Source organism: Saimiri boliviensis, chromosome 3, assembly GCF_048565385.1.
Source record: "Saimiri boliviensis isolate mSaiBol1 chromosome 3, mSaiBol1.pri, whole genome shotgun sequence".
Taxonomy (NCBI): domain Eukaryota; kingdom Metazoa; phylum Chordata; class Mammalia; order Primates; family Cebidae; genus Saimiri; species Saimiri boliviensis.
In genome coordinates, this window is record NC_133451.1 from 37,932,534 (window position 1) to 37,957,132 (window position 24,599).

Sequence of the window (24,599 nt, forward strand, 5' to 3'; positions counted from 1 at the left end):
TTATTTAAGATAATTGGGACACCCTGAGAAGTTTTCAAATCTTGGATTAGTACTCCCTGAAATAGGAATATGGCTGCAATGACTGTGGGGAAAGATGTCATCTCAAGTCCTCTGCATTTAGCTGTGGGCACTTGTCATGTTCAGCTAGACTTGGAAAGGATTTGAGGTAATGGATTGGTAATGGAGAGGGGTGATAACTCTTTAACCTCACTTTGAAAGCTGATGAGTTAACCAGTTAAAGAGTTCAGAGGCAGAGCCCTACTGCCCAGTTCAGTCGTGTACTAGTTGTGCAACCTAATGTACAGACAAGCCTCTCTCTGCCTCAGTTTTTGGATCTCTAAAATGGATACAAGAAAGTGTTAATACATTGCAAAAGGGTAGTCATGAAAGATAAATAAACTAATCCCCTAGAACAGTATCTGGCTGATAATAACACTTGAAAAATGTTAGCTATTATTGTTTATGAAGTGTGAATAAACTGAGGAATGGACTTTAAGAAAAATTCTTTAATGATTAGTTTATACTTGGAATTATGTACAAGGCATAGATAAAAGACCACAGGAACCAGGAAGAAAGACATTTACATTTTAGCTATGTTTGCTATTACTCATGTTGTGATATAGCTTCAGATTTTCTAAGAAAAACACACCAATTCCTATAACAAAGTGTTCTCAACTTTTTTGTTGTTGTTTTGTTTGTTGTTGTTGTTGTTTTGCTTATTCTTTTGTGTGTTGTGTTCTCAACTTTTTAAAATCACCACCTTCTAAAGATAAAAATTAACTTTAATTTAATTGATTAAGTTAATTTGATTACTCCCTGCTGAGAAAAATTAAATACTAAGGACTAAGATTTTGTTAGGTAAGATTGAGTTTTGGAGGGCCACAAACCACTGTAATAGCTAAAATTTTTTGGCCCCTCCAAGAATCAGTTTTTGCCTCCCTCACAAGTCTATCAAGCTTACTGAGAATGTATGATATAGTAATATATTCTCATTGTAAATGAGTTCAAGCTTTGTTATTTAAACAAAAAGGTTTTATAATTCGTTTTATTAAAACTGGCTCTTTGTGGTAACTTTGCAGAATAATTCTGCTCATTTGAAATTAAGGCCTTTCGGCCGGGCGCGGTGGCTCAAGCCTGTAATCCCAGCACTTTGGGAGGCCGAGGCGGGTGGATCACGAGGTCGAGAGATCGAGACCATCCTGATCAACGTGGTGAAACCCCGTCTCTACTAAAAATACAAAAAATTAGCTGGGCATGGTGGTGCGTGCCTGTAGTCCCAGCTACTCAGGAGGCTGAGGCAGGAGAATTGCCTGAACCCAGGAGGCGGAGGTTGCGGTGAGCCGAGATCACGCCATTGCACTCTAGCCTGGGTAACAAGAGCGACACTCTGTCTCAAAAAAAAAAAAAGAAAAGAAAAAAGAAATTAAGGCCTTTCTCTTCTTAACAGATGAGAAGGGATTTACAGCACTGGGACAGTGCTCTACAACTGGCAAAGCGTTTGGCCCCAGACCAGATACCTTTTATATCAAAAGAATATGCTATTCAGCTTGAATTCGCGTAAGTCTTTGTTTTTATACATTTCAGTCGGTAGCTAATAACTGCAAATATCTTCAGTTTGAAACTTACATTAATGATAAGCTTTCCATTGGTTTCATAATTTCTTTTTAGGGAAAAAAACTATATTAATTGTATATCTGAAAAATGTTTTTTCTAACTAATGACGTCTTATCCATGCATTATCCACTTGAAGTTTTCAGCATCAAATCTAAGTCTGGATCTAAGCTGTTTTCTGCATTTAGAATCTAAATAGTATTAGCAGTAGTAGTAGTAGTAGTAGTAGTAGTAGTAGTAGTAGTAATAGAGACAGGATCTCTCTCTGTTACCAAGGCCAGAGTGCTGTGGCGTGATCATAGCTCACTGCAGCCTCACACTCTTGTGCTCAAGTGAACCTCCCATCTCAACCTCCCGAGTAGCTGGGCACCGTGATGCCTGGCTAATTTTTAATTTTTTTTTTTTTTTTTAATTTTTAGAGAGCTAGGGTCTCACCATCTTGATCAGGCTGGTCTCCTGGGCTCAAGTGATCCTCCCAACTCAGCCTCCCAAAGTGCTAGGATTATAAGCATGAGCCACTACATATTATTTTTAATCACATGTGGCCATCAGCAACTATGCATAGCATCACAATGCTTTTCCTAACTTATGTTCATGGTCCTGACCTCCTTTAAAACTTTGAGATTTGCTCTGTAATTTCAAACCATAGTGAAAAACTCCAGTGTTTGGTCTACATTTTCTGTTTGCTTAGAATTACAGTTTTTTCTAACAAAAGTAGACAAATGGGACTTAATTAAACTAAAAAGCTTCTTCACAGCAAAAGAAACAATCAACAGAGCAAACAGACAACCTAGAATGGGAAAAAATATTACCAAACTGTGCATCCAGCAAAGAGCAAATATCCAGAATCTGCAGGGAACTCAAACAACTCAACAAGAAAAAAGCAAACAACCCCATTAAAAAGTGGGCAAAGGACATAAACAGACATATTTCAAAAGAAAATATATAAGCAGCCAACAAACATATGAAAAAATGTTCAGTGTCATTAATCATCAGAGAAATGCAAATTAAAACCACAATGAAATACCGTCTTATGCCAGTCAGAATAGCTATTAGTAAAAAGTCTAAAAATAATAAATGTTGGTAGGGATGTGGAGAAAAGGGAATGCTTATATACTGTTAATAGGAATGTAAATTAGTAGAACCTTTATGGAAAACAGTATGGAGATTTCTCAAAGAACTAAGACTAGAACTACCATTCGACCCAGCAATCCCACTGATGAGTGTATACCCAAAGGGAAAGAAACCATTATATCAAAAAGATTCCTGTACTCGTATGTTTATTGCAACACTATTCATAATAGTGAAGGTAGGGAATCAACCTAAGTGTCCATCAGTGGAGCATTAGAGAAAGAAAATGTGGTATACAGACACACACACATATACACACACACAGGCGCACACAAACACACACACACACACACCCCCCATAGAATACTTCTCAGCCATTTAAAAAAACTATGAATTGTGTCGTTTGTGGCAACATGGATGGAACTGGAGGCCAAAAGTATTTGACTCAGAAAGTCAAATACTGCATGTTGTCACTCATAAGTGGGAGCTCAACCATGGGTACACAAGGACATAAAGAGAGGAATAATAGACAGCAGAGACTCCAAAAAGTGGGAGGGTGGATGAGGGTGGAAAAATTACCCATGGGGTACAGTGTTCACTATTCAGGTATGGCTACACTAAAAGCCCAGACTTTACCACTACCCAATATATGCATGCAAAGACCTGCACTTGTACCTCACACATACATAATTTTTTTGACTAAATGATGTTTTTAATTATAGTTTTTTCTGAGTTGCATGTGTATGAAAATTAGACAGTGTTGCAATTCAAGCCAAAAACTCTTCCCAGGAGGATATTGAGTGCTATACCAAAAAATACGTGTTAGACTCTTAGTACATAAGAGACATGGCCCCAGTGCCCTGGTCTTCTACCCACATCCTGAGGATGACTGGGTCTTAGAATATAGAACTTCTGTGCTAAGAAGAAAAGATGATCCTCCATGTCCTGTCAGCGTACAGACACCCCAGTGAGCCCTGGGACCATCCAGAACACTCCGATTTTCACTTCTTTCAGGAAAACTGAAGTTTTATAACAAATTGTCAAACTTGTGTCATTATGGTCAGATGAACTGAGGTCAGTTGAAAGCCTGTGTGTTGTTTTTAACCCTTTCTGCTCACCACTTGACCATGAAGCCACCGATTCTCAAAGTTTTCACTGATACTTGTATGCAGATCTTTGGACCCTAACGTACACACACCCCAGCCCCGACAGTCTGAAGGAATTTCCTTGTGGTAATAGGAACTAACCTAGGTATGGTGGATTGCCACCAGCTACTGACTTTGACACTTAAGACCCTAGGCCTGTGTTCAGTTTCAACAGTCTGTTTCATTATGCATCCAAGACCATGATTAGGGCCCGTCTATCAAGTCTGAGTGGGATTTAACTTACTAAAATCTGGGATTAAACTAATGAGCTAGTTCCATATAAGAGCTTCAAAATAAAATAAATAATCCAGTGAGCTAAAATAACTTAAAAATAAAATGAGAGTTCGAAAGAATTCATTTAGCTTTCCCAAGAAAAACCTCAGCCTCCTGTGGGAGGAACGGTCAACTCAGTTGATTCCTATTCTCAGGGGACATCCCAGCTCAGTTATGTAATCAGGTCCATATTAGAACTTTCCACTTAGGAACATTGCTGACTGTAAAGTCCTAGGCTGACCAAAAGAAAGTTCTCAATTGCTGAACAGCTGCTTTTCCAAAAATGTCACTGTACATTAATAGATGAGGAAAGTGAATGAGGCTTAGAGAGGTTTAATAATTTGCCTAAGCCAATAAAGTAGTGATAACGTAGATCTTAAATCATGCCATTTCAGAGCTGATTCATTTATTCTGGAGGTGATAGTTTCTTGGAGGAAGATGGATCCCAAAACGTATCTTAGGCAAATCGCTGACTTATTTGTCCCAAACATAAAAATAAATTGAGCTGGGTGCAGTGGCTCACGCCTCTAATCCCAGCACTTTGGGAGGCCGAGGCTGGCTAATCACTAGGTCAGGAGACGGAGACCATCCTGGCTAATATGGTGAAACCCTGTCTCTACTAAAAATACAAAAAATTAGCTGGGCATGGTGGCACACGCCTATAGTCCCAGCTACTTGGGAGGCTGAGACAGGAGAATTGCTTGAACCTAGGAAGCAGAAGTTGCAGTGAGGTGAGATCACACCACTGCACTCCAGCCTGGGCGACAGAGTAAGACTCTGTCTCAAAAAAATAGATAGATAGATAGATAGATAGATAGATAGATAGATAGATAGATATAAATTAAAATTTTAAAAGTCTTCAGTATATGCCGATCCATGTTAGCATCAGTCACGGGAAGGGAATATTATTTATGTCATGTATATTAATACTTTTTCTCAGTGTAAGAACAAGAGCTCTCAGTACTATAATTCCCAAAGTATTCCTCCGCTTCTACCCTTAACAAATCCGACAACCCTCCAGATTGTCTCAATATATATTCTTGTAAATATTGGGCCTTTGTGAAAAAAAATGCGTTTTATGGTCACATGATTGTCATTTAGTGCCCCAAATGAAATAACCAAAAGTATCCAGTAAAATTAATATAGCTCCTTCTCAGGAAAAATAGCTAACACATGCTAGGCTTAATACTTAGGCGATGGGTTGATAGGTGCAGCAAACCACCATGGGACATGTTTAACTATGTAACAAACCTGCATATTCTGCACATGTACCCTGGAATTTAAAAAGAAAATTAATGTAGCTCCTCAAAATGCCTAGCATACCACACAGTTATGCTATACAGTAAGTACCTTACAGTATAGCATAACCCAGCTTAATAATTACTTTTAAAATAGCAAGATAATGAAGGACTGCACTTTGAAAGAATGCATCTGTTGTGTTCCACATCTTTTGTGAGCTTAAGCAACTTAGTAACAAGGATTATCTTGTACATCTTGTATTTGTAAATTGGTCTACTTACTCCCTAGTGGGTTAAGCCTGTAATCTCAGCACTTTGGGAGGCCGAGGTGGTAGATCATTTAAACCCAGGAGTTGAAGACCAACCTTGGCAACATAGTCAGACCTTGTCTCTGCAAAAAATTTTTTAAAAAATTTGGCAGGCATGGTGGCGCATGCCTGTAGTCTCAGCTACTCAGGAGGCTGAGGCTGGAGGATCACTTGAGCCAGTGAGGTCAGATCTACAGTGAGCTGTGATTGCGCCACTACACTCCAGCCTGGGCAACAGAGTGAGACCCTGTCTCACTTAAAAAAAAAAAAAAAAGGAAAAAATCTGGTATATGTAAATAAAATTCTAAAATATGTATTAAAATTTACTCTTATTTTTCTTTCAGGGGTGATTATGTAAATGCTTTGGCTCATTATGAGAAAGGAATAACAGGTGATAATAAGGTAACCTTGGATAAAGATAAGATATGCCTAATTATCTCTGGGTTTATTTTCAGTTTCATTTTTAAAAATCATGGTTTTATTTGTATTGTATTTAGTATCTAGCAGGTGAGCCTTTTTTTTTCAGTTTACTAACAATCTTCCAAGGAAAAGCTGAAACACTTTAAGCTTTTAAAAACTGACAGTGACAATATTTTTATCAGTCTGATAAGTTTTACATTCTTAGTATAAGTCTAATTAAAGTTGGGAATAAGATTTTTATCCTTTCTTACTTACAAGCTATGATTTTCATAAAGTTTCTCCTTTTGCTTTTTTTAAAAGTTTCAGTAATCATTTTGAAAGTGAATTCCCAATCCATAAAAGTTTGTACTTTCATTTCATTCTCATTCTATATCTTTTAAGATAACCCTGGAAAGCATGACCCACTGTGCTACTTCGTTTTCCCATCCCAGAATTCTAGCTAAGATTTAGGCTAAGAGCAGTAGCTCACACCTGTACTCCCAGCAGTTTGAGAGGCCGAGGAGGGTGAATCATGAGGTCAGGAGTTCGAGACCAGCCTGACCAATATGGTGAAACCCTGTCTCTACTAAAAGTACAAAAATTAGCCGGGCATGGTGGCACTTGCCTGTAACCAGCTACTTAGGAGGCTAAGGCAGGAGAATCACTTGAACCCAGGAGGCGGAGGTTGCAGTGAGCTGAGTTCAAGCCATTGCACTCCATCCTGGGCAACAGAGTGAGACGCCGTCTCAAAAAAAAAAAAAAAAAAAAAAGCTAAGATTCATAATAATAATTGCTGTTTTGAAGTTAGGCGATGTCTTGTAAAGGTTGAAAATCTTTTTACTTTCTGTTGTATAGGTATCGTTTTTATTACAAAAGTAATACAACCTCATGATAGCTAATTTGAAAAAATCACCAAAATATGTTAACATGAAAAGTGAGTCCAGGCCAGCCTGGCTAACATGGTGAAACCCCATCTCTACTGAAAATACAAAAATTAGCCAGCTGTGGTGGTGGACACCTATAATCCCAGCTACTCAGGAGGCTGAGGCAGGGAGAATCACTTTGAACCCAGGAGGCAAAGGTTGCAGGAGCAGAGATTGAGCCATTGCACTCCAGCCTGGGCGACAGAGTGAGACTCTGTTTCAAAAAAAAAAAAAAAAAAAGGAAATAAAAAGTGAATCCAGGGCCAGACACAGTGGCTCACGCTGGTAATCTCAGCACTTTGGGAGGCTGAGGCCAGCGGATCATCTTAGGTCAGGAGTCAAAGACCAGTCTGGCCAACCTTGTTAACCCCGTCTCTACTAAAAATACAAAATTAGCCGGGTGTGGTGGTACACACCTATAATCCCAGCTACTCAGGAAGCTGAGGCAGGAGAATCACTTGAACCCGGGAGGCAGAGATTGAAGTGAGCTAAGATTGCACCATTGCATTCCAGCCTGGGTGACAAGAGGGAGACTCCATCTCAAAAAAAAAAAAAAAAAAGGTCCAATATTCTTTCCTCCATCCACATCCGTTAACTACTGTTAATGATTTTATATATTTCCATCCAGAAGCTCTTCTAAGCATACATGTAATATGGTTTTTTTTCTTTTTACCAAAAATGAAATCATTCATTTCCATTCACTCAGCAAAGATCATTGAGCATTCACTCTGTGCAATGAAACATTTTGCTTTCTTCGTGACCTTTCCAAATCAATACCTGTGAATCTGTCTCAATCTTTTTTTTGAGACGGGGTCTCATTGTATTGTGCACGCTGAATGCAGTGGTAGGATCATAGCTCACTGCAGCCTCAAATTCCTGGCTCAAGTGATCCTCCTGCCCAGCCTCCATATTTTTATTTTTGTAGAGACAGGGTCTCACTCTGTCTCCCAGGCTCACATGTAGTGGCATAATCATAGTTTACTGAAGCTTCAAACTCCTGACCTCAAGGCATCCTTTCTCCTTAGCCTCCCTAAGCACTGGGATTACAGGCATGAGCCACCATACCTAGGCTGTCTTAATCTTTTAAGAGATTCTAATATTCCATTGTTTGGATACACTGTAATTTTTTTTTTTATCCACTACCCTATTGAAATATAGTTGTGGCATTTTTTCTATCATCAGAAATACTGCAAGCCAGACACAATGGCTCATGCTAGTAATACCAACACTTTGGGAGGCCAAGGTGGGAAGAAAGCTTGACACCAGAAGTTCAAGACCAGCCTGGACAACAAAGCAAGACCCCCATCTCTACAGATTTATTTTTTTATTTTTCTTTTGGAAATAGTCTCTCACTGTGTCGCCTACGCTGGAGTGCAGTGGTGCAATCCTGGCTAACTGCAGCCTTTACCTCCCAGGTTCAAGTGATTCTCGTACCTCAGCCTCCCAAGTAGCTGAGATTACAGGCATGGGCTACCATGTTTGGCTAATTTTTGCATTTTTAGTAGAGATGTGGTTTTGCCATGTTAGCCAGGCTGGTCTTGAACTCCTGACCTCAAGTGATCCACCTGCCTCGGCCTCCCAAAGTGCTTCAATGATAGGCTTGAGCCACTGCACCTGGCTCATCTCTACAAATTTCTAAATAAAAAATTCGCTGGGTGTGGTAGCATCGCATCACTGCATTCCAGCCTAGGCAATGGAGCAAGACCCTGTCTCTTTAAAAAAAAAAAACAACTTTTTAAAATTAAAAATAAAAAGTAAAAAAATTAATTTTTTTAATCACTGAAGTGAATATTCTACCTAGTACATGTATCTTTAGCTACCTATGGGAGTATTTCTGAAGAATATTTTCTTATAAGTGGGGTATCTAGGTCATAAAGTGTACTTTTCATTTTTGACATTGCTCAATTGCTGTTCAAAAGAAATTGTAGTAATTCACACACACTCCCCATGTATGATAGTGTCCACTTCCCCCACATTCTCAGCAAAACTGAATGTTATCACTTATTTTATTTCTACCAATTTTATAAGCAAAAAAAGATACTTTATGTATATTTGATTATTGGTGAAGCAGAGCATGTTTTTACTTATTTATTGGTCAATTGTATTTTGTTTCCACTTGTATTTTTTCTTTTGAGCCGGAGTCTCACTCTGTTGCCACACAGGAGTGCAGTGGCGAGATCTCAGCTCACTGCAACCTCTACCTCCCAGGTTCAAGTGATTCTCAAAAAAAAGAAAAAAAAAGAATCAAGTGATTCTCCTGCCTCAGCCTCCTGAGTAGCTGGGATTATAGGCACGCACCACCACGCCCTACTAATTTTTGTATTTTTAGTAGAGACAGGTTTCACCATCTTGGCCATGTTGTCTTGAACTCCTGACCTCATGATCCACCTGCCTCAGCCTCCCAAAGTGCTGGGATTACAGGCTGAGCCACTAAGCCCTGCCTCCACTTGTTTTTTTTTTAATGAATTGTCTGATCAAATCCTTTGCTCATTTATCTCTTGGGTTTTTGACATTTTCTTTGGTTATATTAATTTTAGTTCATTCTTTATCTGTACTGTCAAATACAGTAACTTCTAGCCACATGTGTCTACTTAAATTATTTAAAATTAAATAAAATTTAAAATTCAATTCTTCTGTTGCATTAGCCCTATTTCAAATGCCCAATAGCTACCATATTGGACAGAGTAGATATAGAACCTTTCTGTCATCACAGAAAGTTTTACTAGAAATGCTGCTTTAGATAAAATACAATCTGACATTACATTTTACTAGTAGAGATTAGTTATTTGACAAGTTCTTTAGCTGTCTTTGGTATCTTTAATGAATTTAGCAATTACTAAAGAAAGTTTTTATGTTTAATCATGCCTCATAGACAAATCTTCAGTTTGATAAATGGTTTTCTTAGTTTTATTCGTAGCATTCATGCTATACAGCCAGTATATTAGTTCTTACATAAAATTTTATACCAAAAAGACAAAGGATAGTAAAAATTTGGTCTTAAGCATAAAGTTGATCTAGACTTTCACAGAACAAAATATAATTTTGTAATAGGTGGTTTAAAAAAGACCCAAGTATTATTTTAAAATCATGAGACTTCTCTGAAAAGATAAAAGTAAACCCCATAACCTTTGGACTCATTTTAGAGTTAAATTCATTGTTCTGTCTTAAACACATCATGTTAAGTTAGAATCTGATTTGTTAGTATTTGCCTTGTGATTGCAGGAGCATGATGAAGCTTGTCTGGCTGGAGTGGCCCAGATGTCCATAAGAATGGGGGACATACGTCGAGGGGTTAACCAAGCCCTCAAGCATCCCAGCAGGGTCCTAAAAAGAGACTGTGGAGCCATATTGGAGAATATGAAGGTCCTCTTTTCTCTGCATCAATATTTATGTGTTCTTTTATACATAATAACTTAGTATTTTAACAGTCCTTTATTATTTTAGCAATTTTCAGAAGCAGCCCAACTGTATGAAAAAGGTCTCTACTACGACAAAGCAGCATCTGTTTACATCCGCTCTAAGAATTGGTAAGAGTTGCCTGAGGTTTGTTTCTGAACAGGATTGGAAATGAATGTGTCCCTGGGTCTCCCCACTTGCCTCCTTGCCATACGTTCTCCCTGTCCATTCTGTTCCCCTGTCTAGACCTGCCCTTCATCTCTTTTGCTCTCCTTAGGTAAGTCCATGTTAATAATTCTTTTTCCAAAGAATAGCACATTCTCCCGGTTTGGTGTGAAGAAACCCCTAATCAGATATAGTAGTAGGACAAAACAAAAACCCTGTTGTCCTAAAAGAGTTAAGGGACTAATCATTTTCCTACCCTTGAGGGTGGGAGTGGAGTGGGTATTAGGAGAAAAAGTAATTGAATATGCTTTTACCTATAGGAGCCAATTTTTTTTTTTTTTTTTTTTTTTTTTTTTTTTTTTTTTTTGACAGAGTCTTGCTCTGTTGCCCAGGCTGGAGTACAGTGGCACAATCTCAGCTCACTGCAACCTCCACCTCCTGGGTTGACCGATTCTCTTGCCTCAGCCTCCTGAGTAGCTGGGATTATGGATGTGCTGCCACTGTGCCTGGCTAATTTTTGTATTTTTTTTTTTTTTAAGTAGAGACAGGGTTTTACCATTTTGGCCAGTCTCGTCTTGAACCACTGACCTCAGGTGATCTGCCCACCTCAGCCTCCCAAAGTGCCAGGATTACAGGCGTGAGATGAGTCACTGCACCCCACCAGGAGCCAAGATTTTTGAAAGATAGTAATAACTGTTTTTAAATCCTAAAACCTAACCTTTGATTATAGCAAACTGCTTTTGGAGGGAATATAGTGCTCATATTGTTCTCCTGGACCTACCTCTCCAGGGCAAAAGTTGGTGATCTTCTGCCTCACGTTTCTTCTCCTAAGATCCACTTGCAGTATGCCAAAGCTAAGGAAGCAGATGGAAGGTTCGTACACTTTCTCAGATTTATACCAACTTGAAGTAATGTAAGCTTTACAAATTAACCATTGATACTTGCAACCCTGTAAGAAATGCAAAGCAGAGAAAGACAGAAAACATCTTTATTTACCCTTTGTTGGCCTGAAGTGCCAGACTGTTAAAATCCTCCTATCCTTCATCTACCTCAGTGTTTCCTTTATATACTCAAATATAGACTATTATCTCTTTTTATTTGTGGGTTTTACAGTGGAAATTTTGATGTCACATGGCATGAAAATAAAGTGATTGTTATTTTATTAAGGGGGATTGTTATTTTAGAAATCATGGACGCAGAGGAAAAGAAAAGTGAAGAAACATCAATTTCACACATACAGCTGCTTGCTTAAGCCACATATGGCTGCTTGTTTAACTATCCATTACTATATTTATCCATATTTAAAAATCTGTAACTGTTTTAATACAGCTAAAATATAGCAATGGATAGTTAATATCCCAAACATACAAAGATCTCTCACAACTTAATACAAGAAACTCAAAGACACTAATAGGAAAATGGGCTAAAGACAAGAACACAAGTGCCAGAGGGGAAATACCATTATAAAATTACATTTGATGTAAACATAAAAAGGTTCTACCTCACTAACAGTAATTAAATTAAAGCAACCTATCATATTTGGAAATACGTATTTTAAACTAATAACCTTGTCATCAAAATGTGCTTCTATGTACACAACTGATAGAAATGTAACTTTTGGGCTGGGCATGGTGGCTCACACCTGGAATCCCTGCACTTTGGGAGGCCAAGGCAGGAGGATCACTTGAGGCCAAGAGTTTGAGGACAGGCTGGGCAACATAGAACCTATCTCTATGAAAAGTTTTAAACACAAAAAATTCTTTTAAAGAAGTGTAACTTTCTATAGCCTCTGGAAAGTAACTTGGAAATATCTACTTACCCTCCACTTTGAGAAAAGTAACCTTGGGGAACAGAGATACACATTGAATGTTTTGTTGAAATGGAGGGAGCCTGGAGCTGGTCTGGAACTGAAGAGGGATCCTGAGCTCCATCTAGAGGTCAACACAAAGGTTTGACTTTTGTGACTGAGGATATATAAGGGTTTTAAATATCACCATTAAGCTGTATCTATAATTTGTGACAAAAACAACCTACATTTTCTATATTACTATTATAATCTTCCCACTTAAAAGAAAAAAACAGTTAAATGTAAAAAAAATCATATAGCCTTGATTCAGATGGGAAAATACAATTTAATATTGGTATTTTACTGTTCATTTATCAAATTCTTAAAAAGAACAGTTTAGTGGGATGGTTCCTGGTATTTTTTCTGATGAAGGAAAAAGAAGTTCAAGAAAAATAAGCAGCCACCATCAAGAAAATAGAAAAGCGTCACAAACATTTATTGGTGTTTTCTCCCCAGATTGATAGTGTTAAAAAAAAGTTTATCTGATCTATTTTTTACAGATACAAAGAAGCTGTTGTGGCTTATGAGAATGCAAAACAATGGCAAAGTGTAATTCGCATCTATCTGGATCACCTCAATAATCCTGAAAAAGCTGTCAATATTGTCAGAGAGACCCAGTCTCCAGATGGAGCCAAAATGGTAGCCAGGTAACATATACATTAATATTTTTGGACTTTCAAAAACTAACCATAAAAGTAAGCCCCTGCCTTCCATCTCAAATACATCAATTCGAAGGGAATATTTAGCCTTCTTTTTTTATTAGGTCTAGGTGTTTAAAATCAAAGTCTGTTGTGGTCAGCAGATGAGAGTATGTCTTTCAAGTATAAGCACTTAATATAGAACTGCATGCCAGGTGCGGTGGCTCATGCCTGTAATCCCAGCACTTTGGGAGGCCGAGGCGGATGGATTGCCCAAGGTAAGGAGTTCGAGACCAGCCTGGCCAACATGATAAAACTCCGTCTCTACTTAAAATACAAAAAATTAGCTAGGCATGGTGGTGCATGCCTGTAGCTCCAGCTACTTGAGAGGCTGAGGCAGGAAAATCGCTTGAACCCTGGAGGCGGAGGGTGCAGTGAACCGAGTTTGCACCACTGCACTCCAGCCTGGGTGACAAAGCAAGACTCCATCTCAAAAAAGAAAAAAAAGAACTGCAGTTTATCTAATACATTTTTATTTTTAAATGGTTTCTCCTGGTTGAAAAATTCTGTTTTGTAAATCATAAACTTATTTTATCTAAGAGTCTAGCTAATTAAAGTACTTTGCTTTAGGTTTTTCCTACAGCTTGGTGACTATGGGTCTGCCATCCAGTTTCTAGTCATGTCCAGATGTAACAATGAAGCTTTCACCCTGGCTCAGCAACACAACAAAATGGAAATCTATGCAGATATTATTGGTAAATATCATTTTTTTCTCTGATTCTCTTCAAAAAAATTATTTAGCATAGAAACACTTTGTCTCATGGTCTAATTATCAGATTGGCATACTCACAACAATGCGCTTGGTGTAAATGTTTACCATTTATACATAGACACACATGTTATCTATGTTATGTGTTGGATTTCAAGATCCCTGCTACTTCACGGTGAGATGGTATTATTAAGAAGGACTATTTTCAAAAATTAAGAGTTTTTTGTGTGAATTCCAAAAGAAGCTAGATTTCCCAAACCCTGCTATTTATCAGCCAGTGGTAAATTAAAGATTTCAAAATGAAGCTGATAGGAAATGCAGGATGACTTTTGAAAATGTAAATATTTTCATTTAAAAACTGAGTTACAAATTAAGGAAAATGATTACTTTGATTAAGAGTGATATACACAAGATGTGTTTTTCAAAGACTTGGATAGTCCAAAGGAGAATTTTATATTTTGAGAATGCCTGCTTAGAGGTTTTCTTCCCATGTTTGCAATTATTTTTAGAAACTACTGAAATAATTTCCAGATTTTCATTTCATGGAATATTATATCACCATAATATTATTTGAATTTCGTTTTAGTTTTATTTATTGTGCTAAAATATATATATAACATAAAATTTCCATTTAAAAGTGTACAATTTGGTACATTCATTCACGTTGTTATGTGGCCATCACCACCATTCATCTCTAGAACTTTTGCATCATCCCAGACTGTCTCTGTACCCATTAAATAATAATTCCCCATTGCCCTCTTTCCCCTTGACTCTGGTAACCACTATTTTACTTTCTGTATCTATGAATTTGACTATTCACGGTACTTCATATAAGTGGAATCATAAAATATTTTTTCTTTTGTTTTTTAAAATTCACAAAATGATTATAAGAATTGATGATAGGATTCATGAGAAAATATTTGTTTCAGGCTTCAAGGAAACAAATTAGGTAAAAGCATCCTGGGATTCTTTGACTTCCCAAATGACTTCTTGGGAAGCCATTAAGATAATTAGTGAAAATAGAGTTTAAAAAAAAAAAAAGGGAAGTACAGATAAGCAACTTTAGAATTGCCAGTGTTTAACCTGAGAGATGGCATTTCTGTCCTAATACTACCACCACCATTTCACTAAAGCAGTTTTTCTAAGTTCATTAAGAATATGGCTTGTCTTATATAAGGTGTATATTTTAGGGGTGTGTGTATGTGTGTGTGCACCTCCTCCCACCCCTAAAACACACACATACTTTTCTCCACTTTGTTTTATGCCTTTCTCTTATAAACCCCCTCTTCCTCTGGCTGGAGGTGCAGGGCGGTTTTTATACTTTAGTACTCTGTTGGGCCTCGGCTACCATGAGTAAATGTAAACAGTGAATTGGAATTCCAGCAGCTTTTGGGGCCCTTCTTCCTCTGTGCTTGATATATTTAAGCCCCAAAGCAAAGGAAAAACAGTCATATCTTTTACTAGCCTCTATTGGCTACTTGAATGTCATCTTTCCTATTTATCTGACAAATACACAGACTATTGTTTAAACCAGGCATTGCTGAGAGGGATGGATTCCATTTGTATTACTAACACACACCCTTTAATTTCCTCTCCTTATTTAGAGTTAAAAGAATGTGGAACAGAGTTAATTTTTGGAGTAATTATGATAAGTATGTTTTGTGATGAAAATAGACAATAATCACATTGATGTTTGCTCTTAGAGTTTTTAATCACCTATTTTTAGATTACTTGTTTTTAGATTTTATTTTCAGGTTAGCAATAAAAGGTAAACAAATTTTGCTCAGATATATTTACTCAGTAAACTTCTGTTTTAGGTTCTGAAGACACTACTAATGAAGACTATCAAAGCATTGCCTTATACTTTGAAGGAGAAAAAAAATATTTTCAGGCTGGAAAATTCTTCTTGCTGTGTGGCCAATATTCACGAGTTAGTATTTGCCAAGAAAATATACACTGACTCTGCAGGAATAATTGTAGGAAATACATGTAAATGCCAGTAACTCTCAGACACTTCAATTTGAAATCTCAGAGCTAACTTTAAAATGTTCTCTCCCTCCCGCACCCAGTCACAACCTTCCTTCGTAATACCTGTCACATCTGTCACTTTCATTCTAACTACCATCAGCTCAATCCAGGCCCAGATGACCTTGCTTCTGATTATTACAGCAGTTTCTTATTTTTCCTGTTTTTAGTTTGTCCGCCTTTATAGTTTGTCATCCTTTGCTTTATTCCCCAAATACGAGTTGCCTTCATTGTTACGGAGCCCCTTGGCCTAAGGCAGGGATTGCAGTGTCCAAGAAGGGACATCATAAGTGAAGCTATGGGGTAAAGCTGTGCATTGTTTATATGACAGGGTAGGGACTACTGAATGGCACATGTCTTGTCTGAAGAAGCCAGCTGTTGCTCACCTCCATAAAATTGTTGTCATTTAGGAATCCAGGCCCTGTAGTGCCAGGTCATATGATTTTTCAAGAGAAACGGAAGATTGGGGCTGCCAGTTTTGAAAGATGTGCTCAGATATTTATATAATACCTCAACTGGCCAAAAAAAAAGACATGTCTGTGTGTGAATTCAGCCTACAGACCACCACCAATTTGTTGTTGCTGGCCTCTTTGATAAAGTCCAAACTCCTTAGCTGGCACTCAAGAGAATTATAGTTTAACCAACCAGCCAGAACTCCCTAATTGGGCATCCAGCTGTTTGCATGGAAGAATCACACGCTCCTCTAAGAGCCAGGCCTTCATCCATCTTGTTCTCCGTCTGGGTTCCTCTCTGCTCTCTACATCACTTACCACAAACCTATTCGTCCTTCAAGTGACACCTTCAGAATCATCTCCATGCAGAGCCGTCTTCTCTTGCTTCGAGCAGCTATAAAAAAACTACTGACAATCCAGTCCATTTGTCTTTTTATAGTCTTAAATTTCTTCCTAAGTGTGGTGTTATGGTGTTCAGGAATTAAACAATTATGACTTAAAATAATGGGTCCCTTATATTATCACCACACCACACAGAGCTTCCCAGGAAGATTGTATGTAACACAGAAAAGAGGGACTGTGCCATACCATTCCTGGTATTCTCCACGGGAATCTAGCGAAGTCCCACATACATAATAACAGGTTGTCAGTAAATATTTGTTGAAAGAATAAATGAATTAAAATAATTAAATCTTCCTGCTGAAAAGGGTACATTTTGCATTTTCATTTCATCAGGACTAGATTCTTTAGAGAATTAACTGGGTCCTTCCATGTTTTAAACTATACTCAGCTTTTAAGGATATATTTAAGATCCAACACTACCCAAGCACCTGATTGAGATGAAGATAGTAATTACTTTGTGTAAAAGCTGTGTGAAAGCTTTGTTTTTCCTAATGTGAAGACATTCTGAAATTTTTTTAATTTCTATGATTCTCTTTTCAGGCACTTAAACACTTCCTGAAATGCCCAAGCTCAGAAGATAATATGGCAATAGAAATGGCAATTGAAACTGTAAGTACACCTTGAGTGAAGCTTTCAAGAATTCCAATTAAAAAAAAAAAAAACTTTTTGGAGAAAATTTCAAATATATGCAGAAGTAGACCAAACAGTATAGCAAACTCCTCCATACCCATCATGTAACTTCAACAGCTGTTGATACATAGACACTCTCATTTTATTCATACCTTCACCCTCTTTCCTGAGGTTACTTTAAAGCAAATTGCAGTCATCGTATCATTTTACTTGTGGATACAATATCAGTGTCTAAAAGATAAGAAACTTTGGATTTTCTTTTAGGTGTAACTTGCATACAGTAAACTTCACAAATCCTAAGTGTACAACTCGATTAGTTTTTTTCATTTATGCATACCTGTGTAACCCCCATGCAGACCAAGATATAGAACATTTTTAGCTCCCGGAGAAGTCTCTCTCATGTCAACCCCTAGTCAATACACCCCATCAGAGGTAACCACAATTCTGACTTACCTTCTTTTTTTTTTGAAATGGAGCCTCACTCTGTTTTTTAGGCTGGAGGCTGGAGTGCGGTGATGCGATCTCTGCTCACTGCAACCTTCGCCTCCCAGGTTCAAGTGATTCTCCTGCCTCAGCCTCCTGAGTAGCTGGGATTACAGGCACTTGCCACCACACCCAGCTAATTTTTGTATTTTTAGTAGAGACAGGGTTTCACCATGTTGGTTAGGCTGGTCTCGAACTCCTGATCTCGTGATCCACCTTCCTCAGCCTCCCAAAATGCTGAGATTACAGGTGTAAGCCACTGTTCCTGGCCTGCAGATGACTTTTAAATAAAGATTTCTAAGCTAGCCTTCTCTCCAGAACACCACCCACGTTTCATCTGCCTGCCCTCTTCCGGGATCCTCTGGCTATGACCCTCATTTCTTTACACTTTCGAGGACATGTAGTCATTCACAGGTGCATTTCCTCAGGGGGCCGCTGCAGAGGAGGGCACCTGGAATGATATCGTGGTGTAAGCGCTTGTGCTTAAGATGCTGTCCTCAACATGTTATAGTCATTTATCTTAAAGTTTTTATTAAAACATCCAAGGGCCGGGCAGGGTGACTCACACCTGTTATCCCAGCACTTTGGTAGGCTGAGGCAGGCAGATCATGAGGTCAAGAGATCAAGACCATCCTGGCCAACATGGTGAAACCCCATCTCTACTAAAAATACAAAAATTAGCCTGGTGTGGTGGCACACACCTATGTTCCCAGCTACTCGGAAGGCTGAGGCAGGAGAATTGGTTGAACCTGGGAGGTGGAAGTTGTAGTTAGCAAGATCGCACCACTGCACTCCAGCCTGACGACAGAGCAAGACTCTATAAAAAAAAAAAAAAAAAAAAATTCAAGAAGTACATTCTCTGTACGTGTGAAAGAAAATATGGTATTTTGGCCGATTCAGTGGTGCACGCCTATAATTCCAGCACTTTGGGAGGCCGAGATGGGCAGATCACAAGGTCAAGAGGTCGAGACCATCCTGGCCAACATGGTAAAACCCCATCTTTACTTAAAAAAAAAAAAAAAAATAGAAAAATTAGCTGGGCATGGTAGTGCACGCCTGTAGTCCCAGCTACTCGAGAGGCTGAGGTAGGAGAATCACTTGAATCCAGGAGGCAGAGGTTGCAGTGAGCGGAGATTGTGCCACTGTACTCCAGCCTGGTGACAGAGCAAGATTCCATCTCAACAAATAAAAAACGGAAAAGCAAAGCAAATACTGTATTTTGATACAGCAGTTAAGAAAAGCTATAGCTTCTAAGGATGGATTTTTATTCATGTAGACTCTAGCAATGAATGGAGAAAGGCCTTATTCTATGTCATATTTCAGGCACTTACTATAGATATTATTAATGTTTTTTATTCCATCTCCCTAAGCCAAAGATTGTCTTTGTTTCCACTCTTGCTTGGGTTAAGATGCTGAATTTGCTGGGTCTTTCTCTCTTATTAAACAGGTTGGTCAGGCCAAAGATGAGCTGCTGACCAATCAGCTGATAGACCACCTCATGGGGGAGAATGATGGCGTGCCTAAGGTACTGAACACATGGCTTTCATGTGCATCTTCAGATCTCAGTTACAGTTTTATTCTATCTGTTTTACCCATCATGCTTTTACAACATAGACTTGAAAAATTTTCTCTCTGCCAGTAGTGTAGATCGTCTAGACCAGGAGCGTCCAATCTTTTGGCTTCCTTGGGCCACATTGGAAAAAGAAGAATTGTCTTGGGCCACACATGAAATACACTAACAATCGCTGATGAACTTAAAAAAAAAAAATCGCAAAAAAGACCTCATAATGTTTTAAGGAAGTTTACAAATTGGTGTTGGACTGCATTCAAAGCTGTCCTGGGCCATATGTGGCCCACGGGCCATGGGTTGGGCAACTTTGATCTAGACAGACCCTGCGTTTTAGAGAATAATGTATATTCACTCTTTAAAATTTGTATTGCCCCCTGCAAGATAGCCATGGCCCTCTAGATACTGATACTCACTGCCAACGATTTTTCTCAAATGTTATAATTTTGTTTATTCTAGAAACTATGAAAAAAAGATCACTGACATTGAAACTATGACTTAGCACTAATCTGTAAAACTCAGAGTGTGCTTTGTTTATATTTCAGAAATTACGGAAATTAACAAAAATCACATTAAGCATAAAAGTAATTCTCTGTAACATAAAATAGAAATAAATTGGCCAGGCGCGTAGCTCACACCTGTGATCCCAGCGCATTGGGAGGTCAAGGTGGGCAGATCACTTGAGGTCAGGTGTTGGAGACCAACCTGGCCCACATGGCGAGACCCTGTCTCTACAGAAAATACAAAAATTAGCCTGGGATGGTGGTGCCTGCCTGTAGTCCCAGCTACTCAGGAGGCCGAAGCAGGAGAATTGCTTGAACCTAGGAGGCAGAGGTTGCAGTGAACCGAGATTGTGTCATTGCACTCCAGCCTGGGCAACAGAGTAAGACTCCATCTCAAAAAAAGAAAAGGAAAGGAAAGAAATCATTGCAAGCATATTTGCAAACTATGTGACTCACGTGGCTTCCTTCCTACAGAACATCCATCTTCTCCCATCCCTGGTGAGGAGAGACGCACACACCTTTGAGAATGCCCCAAGACCTCCTTCTTCACTTTTTTTTTTTTATGTTCAAGGAGACTTGCTGGCAAGAAACTCAAGTCACTGATTTGATGCGTGGGCAATAGAATGTCACAGCTGGAGAGGACTGTAGTGGTCCCTGAGTCCATTTTCTGCATCTTACAGATAAAGCCACAGAGACCCAGAGCAGCTCAGTTAACTCACCAGAGACCCTTCACCCAGTCCCTCAGCTGCTCCAGCCACCTACCATCCTGTCTGCTTATCCTAATAATCTGAAAACCATTGTCCAATGCTTGCGGCTGTCTAGAGTTGGAATAGAAATGGAAAATGGCCAGTGGCCAGAGAAAATTGATACGCGTATAAAAATTCTTGAAAGTTTGCAAAGTTCATACATCATGTAAGAAGACATTTTGTTTCCAAGCACATGAGAAATACTCTGTGGAGTAGGGTCAGGAATATACACTCAGATCCTGTGGTTCAAATCCTGACCGGCCCCCGCTGTTGTTTCAGCTTCTCATCTGTAAAATTGGGATAACAATAGTGCCTTCTTCTTAGGGTTGGTATGAGGATTTAAAGGCATTAGTTTTTCTGAAGTACTTAGAATACCACCTGGCCATACTGAGCTCTGAATAAATGCTTAGGAAGTACACTAATTCTTTATTCATTGAGTTTTTTAAAGCAATATCAATCCTCAGTTACTGGCAGATGAATGTGTTTCTAACTGAAATACAAAATTCCAATCTCCCCTTAGCTAACGAAGAAAGTAATGTTTCTATAATGGTTTATATGTCAGGATGCCAAGTACCTGTTCCGCTTGTACATGGCTCTGAAACAATACCGAGAAGCTGCCCAGACTGCCATCATCATTGCCAGAGAAGAACAGTCTGCAGGTAGGTCCATGATATGTAAGCGTTCCTCCCCACACAGGCAACAGAATCAAGCCCCAGCCCCTGCCCCTTTTCTGTGTAGGAAAATGTAGCCCCTGTGTTTCTAACATAGGCTTGCTTTGAACCCAAAAGATTAATGAGATGACCATTTCTAGGTTTCAGAGGAGTAAAACAATGTACTGTCCCAGGGGACTGTATAAATTTAAGAGGCCAAGGCCGTCTGTTGTCAAGTGCTATTTCCGGCCGGGCGCGGTGGCTCAAGCCTGTAATCCCAGCACTTTGGGAGGCCGAGGCGGGTGGATCACGAGGTCGAGAGATCGAGACCATCCTGGTCAACATGGTGAAACCCCGTCTCTACTAAAAATACAAAAAATTAGCTGGGCATGGTGGCGCGTGCCTGTAATCCCAGCTACTCAGGAGGCTGAGGCAGGAGAATTGCCTGAACCCAGGAGGCGGAGGTTGCGGTGAGCCGAGATCACGCCATTGCACTCCAGCCTGGGTAACAAGAGAGAAACTCCGTCTCAAAAAAAAAAAAAAAAAAAGAAAAAGAAAAAAAGAAAAAGTGCTATTTCCTCTCCTCCACAGCCTGAGTTTCTGTCTCATGACCGATGTCTTCTCTCACCTCTCCAGCCCACAACCCCCTTCCTACAGACTCACAGCATTTTCCTTCCATTCCCTGCGTTTGGCATTAACAATATGAGACACTGGGTGATGGAGGGTACTGATGTGATACTGTTAGGGCTGTGGTACTGTTAGGGACCTCGTTCTTTGTAATATGCAGAGACTGTTGACAGACTCTTCAGGATGGTTCTGCTCATATGTGCTCTATCAATACTTATTGAATGAGTGAGAGAATTGGTCCACTGTCTTCATTAATTTTTATGAGCTGATCTTCTTAAATCTTTACAGATGTGGACACAGTTTCAGAAAATATGCAGTCCACTAAGTCATTATTTTATTCAACTTACATTGATTTAACAACACCTTCTTCCTGTCAAATGCGTGCTAGGAGCTCAGGATAAGAGAGAACTGAGCCATACTTGAGTCCTTAAGGTCCTGATTTGATGGGAGAGACAGAAAGTAAATTCAGAGTTGTCAGACAGGGTGACAAGTGCCTGACTAGAAAGAGAAATAGGCTGAAAAGGCACAACAGTGAAAATAAGAGCTACTGCTGGGTTACCCACAGCATCCTGAAGGTTGGGGTAGGGAGAGTTGGAGGATGGAGACGAGAAGACAATGAAAGCTTTGGCTGAGTTTTGAAAGGATAGGGGTGCAGGAGATGAGGGGGAGTGGGGAGTGCTCAGAGCCAAAGTGCTGGGGTGTGGGGAAATGGGAATGTGGGGAAGTGCGGGGATGAGGAAAAGTCCTGGCAAGGCTGCAGCACTTACATGCCTGGAGAAGGAAGGGAGGGAAAATCGAGCCAGCAAGGAGTGCAGAAGCCGATCCTGAAGGGCACAAGTGCTCTGCACTTCCGGGTGTGAGTGGCGCCACTGGAGGGTGTTATGCAGGGGTGTGACCTTGAGGTGTTTGGGTGTGGATTGAGGCTTGAGGGTTTTCGAAGCATACTCTGACATCAGATGTGGGCTCAGGGAATCCTGACGAGCACTACTGCAGAAGGAAATGGTGAGAAGCAGTCACAGTGGGCATGAGGAAGGGAGGCTGGAATTGGGAGACTGAGAGTTAGACTCAGAACTCCATGACCTGGTGGACATCATGGCCAGGTGGGTGCCCTGAGGAAGAGTAAGACATCAAGGAGGACACCACTGTTTTTCGCCAGAGGGACTGGCTAGATGTTTATAACATCAATTAAAATAGAAAATCTGGCTGGGCGTTGTGGCTCACGCCTGTAATCCCAACATTTTGGGAGGCCAAGGAGGGTGGATTTCTTGAGCCTAGGAGTTTGAGACCAGCCTGGGCAACATGGTGAAAACCTCATCTCTACAAAAAATACAAAATTAGCCAGGCATGGGAGAATCGCATGAGCTCGATAGGCAGAGGTCGCAGTGAACAGAGATTGTGCCCCTGCACTCCAGCCTGGGTGACAGAGGAAGACCCTGTCTCTGATAGACAGATGGACAGATAGATCGATAAATGGATAGATAGGAAATCTGCTAAGTTGCTTTGAATAAGAAATTATTAAGAGATTACTAATAACAAGATTAGCAAAATCCACTTGTAAGATAGAGGTCCATAGAATGTCCTCAGTTTTCACCCTTTGCAGTAATGTTGTTTTACCTTTTTTCAAGGAAACTACCGGAATGCACACGATGTTCTCTTCAGTATGTACGCAGAACTTAAATCCCAAAAGATCAAAATTCCCTCTGAGATGGCCACCAACCTCATGATTCTGCACAGCTATATACTAGTGAAGGTGAGGTCCACGGAGTGACTTGGGACATAACCTGCCAGGTGTTTGTCCCCCATTGAGATTTTCTCCAGGCACTTCTCCATTGGATTAGAGTAATTGCCTAGATCTCTGTATTGTTAAGCGGCAAAACAAGATACAGAACTCTTCCGCAATATGCTGCCTTATGTGGAATGAGGCACAAGGCAGGAGGCACTGCACTAAACTACAGTGCAGGGACAGGGAGACGAGGGGGACCAGGCTTCACCATGTGCATCTTCTTATATTGTGTGTTGTTTTGCTTTGTTGTGGAGATGGAGTCTTGCTCTGTCACCCAGGCTGGGGTGCGGTGGCACAATCTCACTGCAACCTCCGCTTCCCAGGTTCAAGCAATTCTCCTGCCTCAGCCTCCCTAGTAGCTGGGATTACAGGCACCTGCCACCACACGTGGCTAATTTTTTTGTATTTTTAATAGAGATACAGTTTCACCATGTTGGCCAAGCAGGTCTTGAACTGCTGACCTCAAATTATCCACCCGCCTTGGCCTCCCAAAGCACTGGGATTACTGGTGGGAGCCAGCATGTCCAGCCTTCCTATATTGTTTTGATTTTGAAACATAGAAATGTATTACCTGTCCCAGAAAAATGGATTTCTTAAAACATCTTTGTTTATCCAAAGCTTTAGTTTATTTATTCTGTTAGTGGATTTCATAAAATTCCACTGTTTTAAAATATTGTTTAGTTTTCATCCAAATTTAAAAATAATACATATTCACTAAGAAAGTTTAAAGAATGTAGAAGATAATTTTTTAAAAATTTATCTTTTAAGTCCATCACCCAGATTGTTAACACTGTATTGTGTATGTTCTTTGTACTTCTATAAATGCATGCATTTTACCAAATTGGGATTATGTTTAGTTGTATATATACTGCCTTTTAAATCAGTAATTATAAATACAAACAGAATTGGTCCTGCAAACATCAAGTATTTGTATGTATAATTTACATCA

The 24,599-nt window shown here is 39.5% G+C and overlaps 1 protein-coding gene across 4 annotated transcripts in view; it reads left to right on the forward strand.

Annotated features, from left to right (window-relative positions):
* Positions 1-24,599, forward strand: part of WDR19 (WD repeat domain 19) — a 111,528-nt gene that overhangs the window by 53,599 nt on the left and 33,330 nt on the right. For 3 of the 4 annotated variants that reach the window (XM_074396021.1, XM_039468118.2, XM_074396022.1), the window contains exons 20-31: positions 1,448-1,557; positions 5,991-6,048; positions 10,191-10,331; positions 10,413-10,495; positions 11,319-11,402; positions 12,876-13,022; positions 13,644-13,768; positions 15,600-15,712; positions 17,202-17,270; positions 19,222-19,299; positions 21,153-21,249; positions 23,493-23,617. In XM_074396021.1, the coding sequence (XP_074252122.1) occupies positions 1,448-1,557; positions 5,991-6,048; positions 10,191-10,331; positions 10,413-10,495; positions 11,319-11,402; positions 12,876-13,022; positions 13,644-13,768; positions 15,600-15,712; positions 17,202-17,270; positions 19,222-19,299; positions 21,153-21,249; positions 23,493-23,617 (1,230 nt within the window). The remainder of the gene's footprint in view (positions 1-1,447; positions 1,558-5,990; positions 6,049-10,190; positions 10,332-10,412; positions 10,496-11,318; positions 11,403-12,875; positions 13,023-13,643; positions 13,769-15,599; positions 15,713-17,201; positions 17,271-19,221; positions 19,300-21,152; positions 21,250-23,492; positions 23,618-24,599) is intronic. The other variant, XM_074396023.1, reaches the window with a different exon arrangement.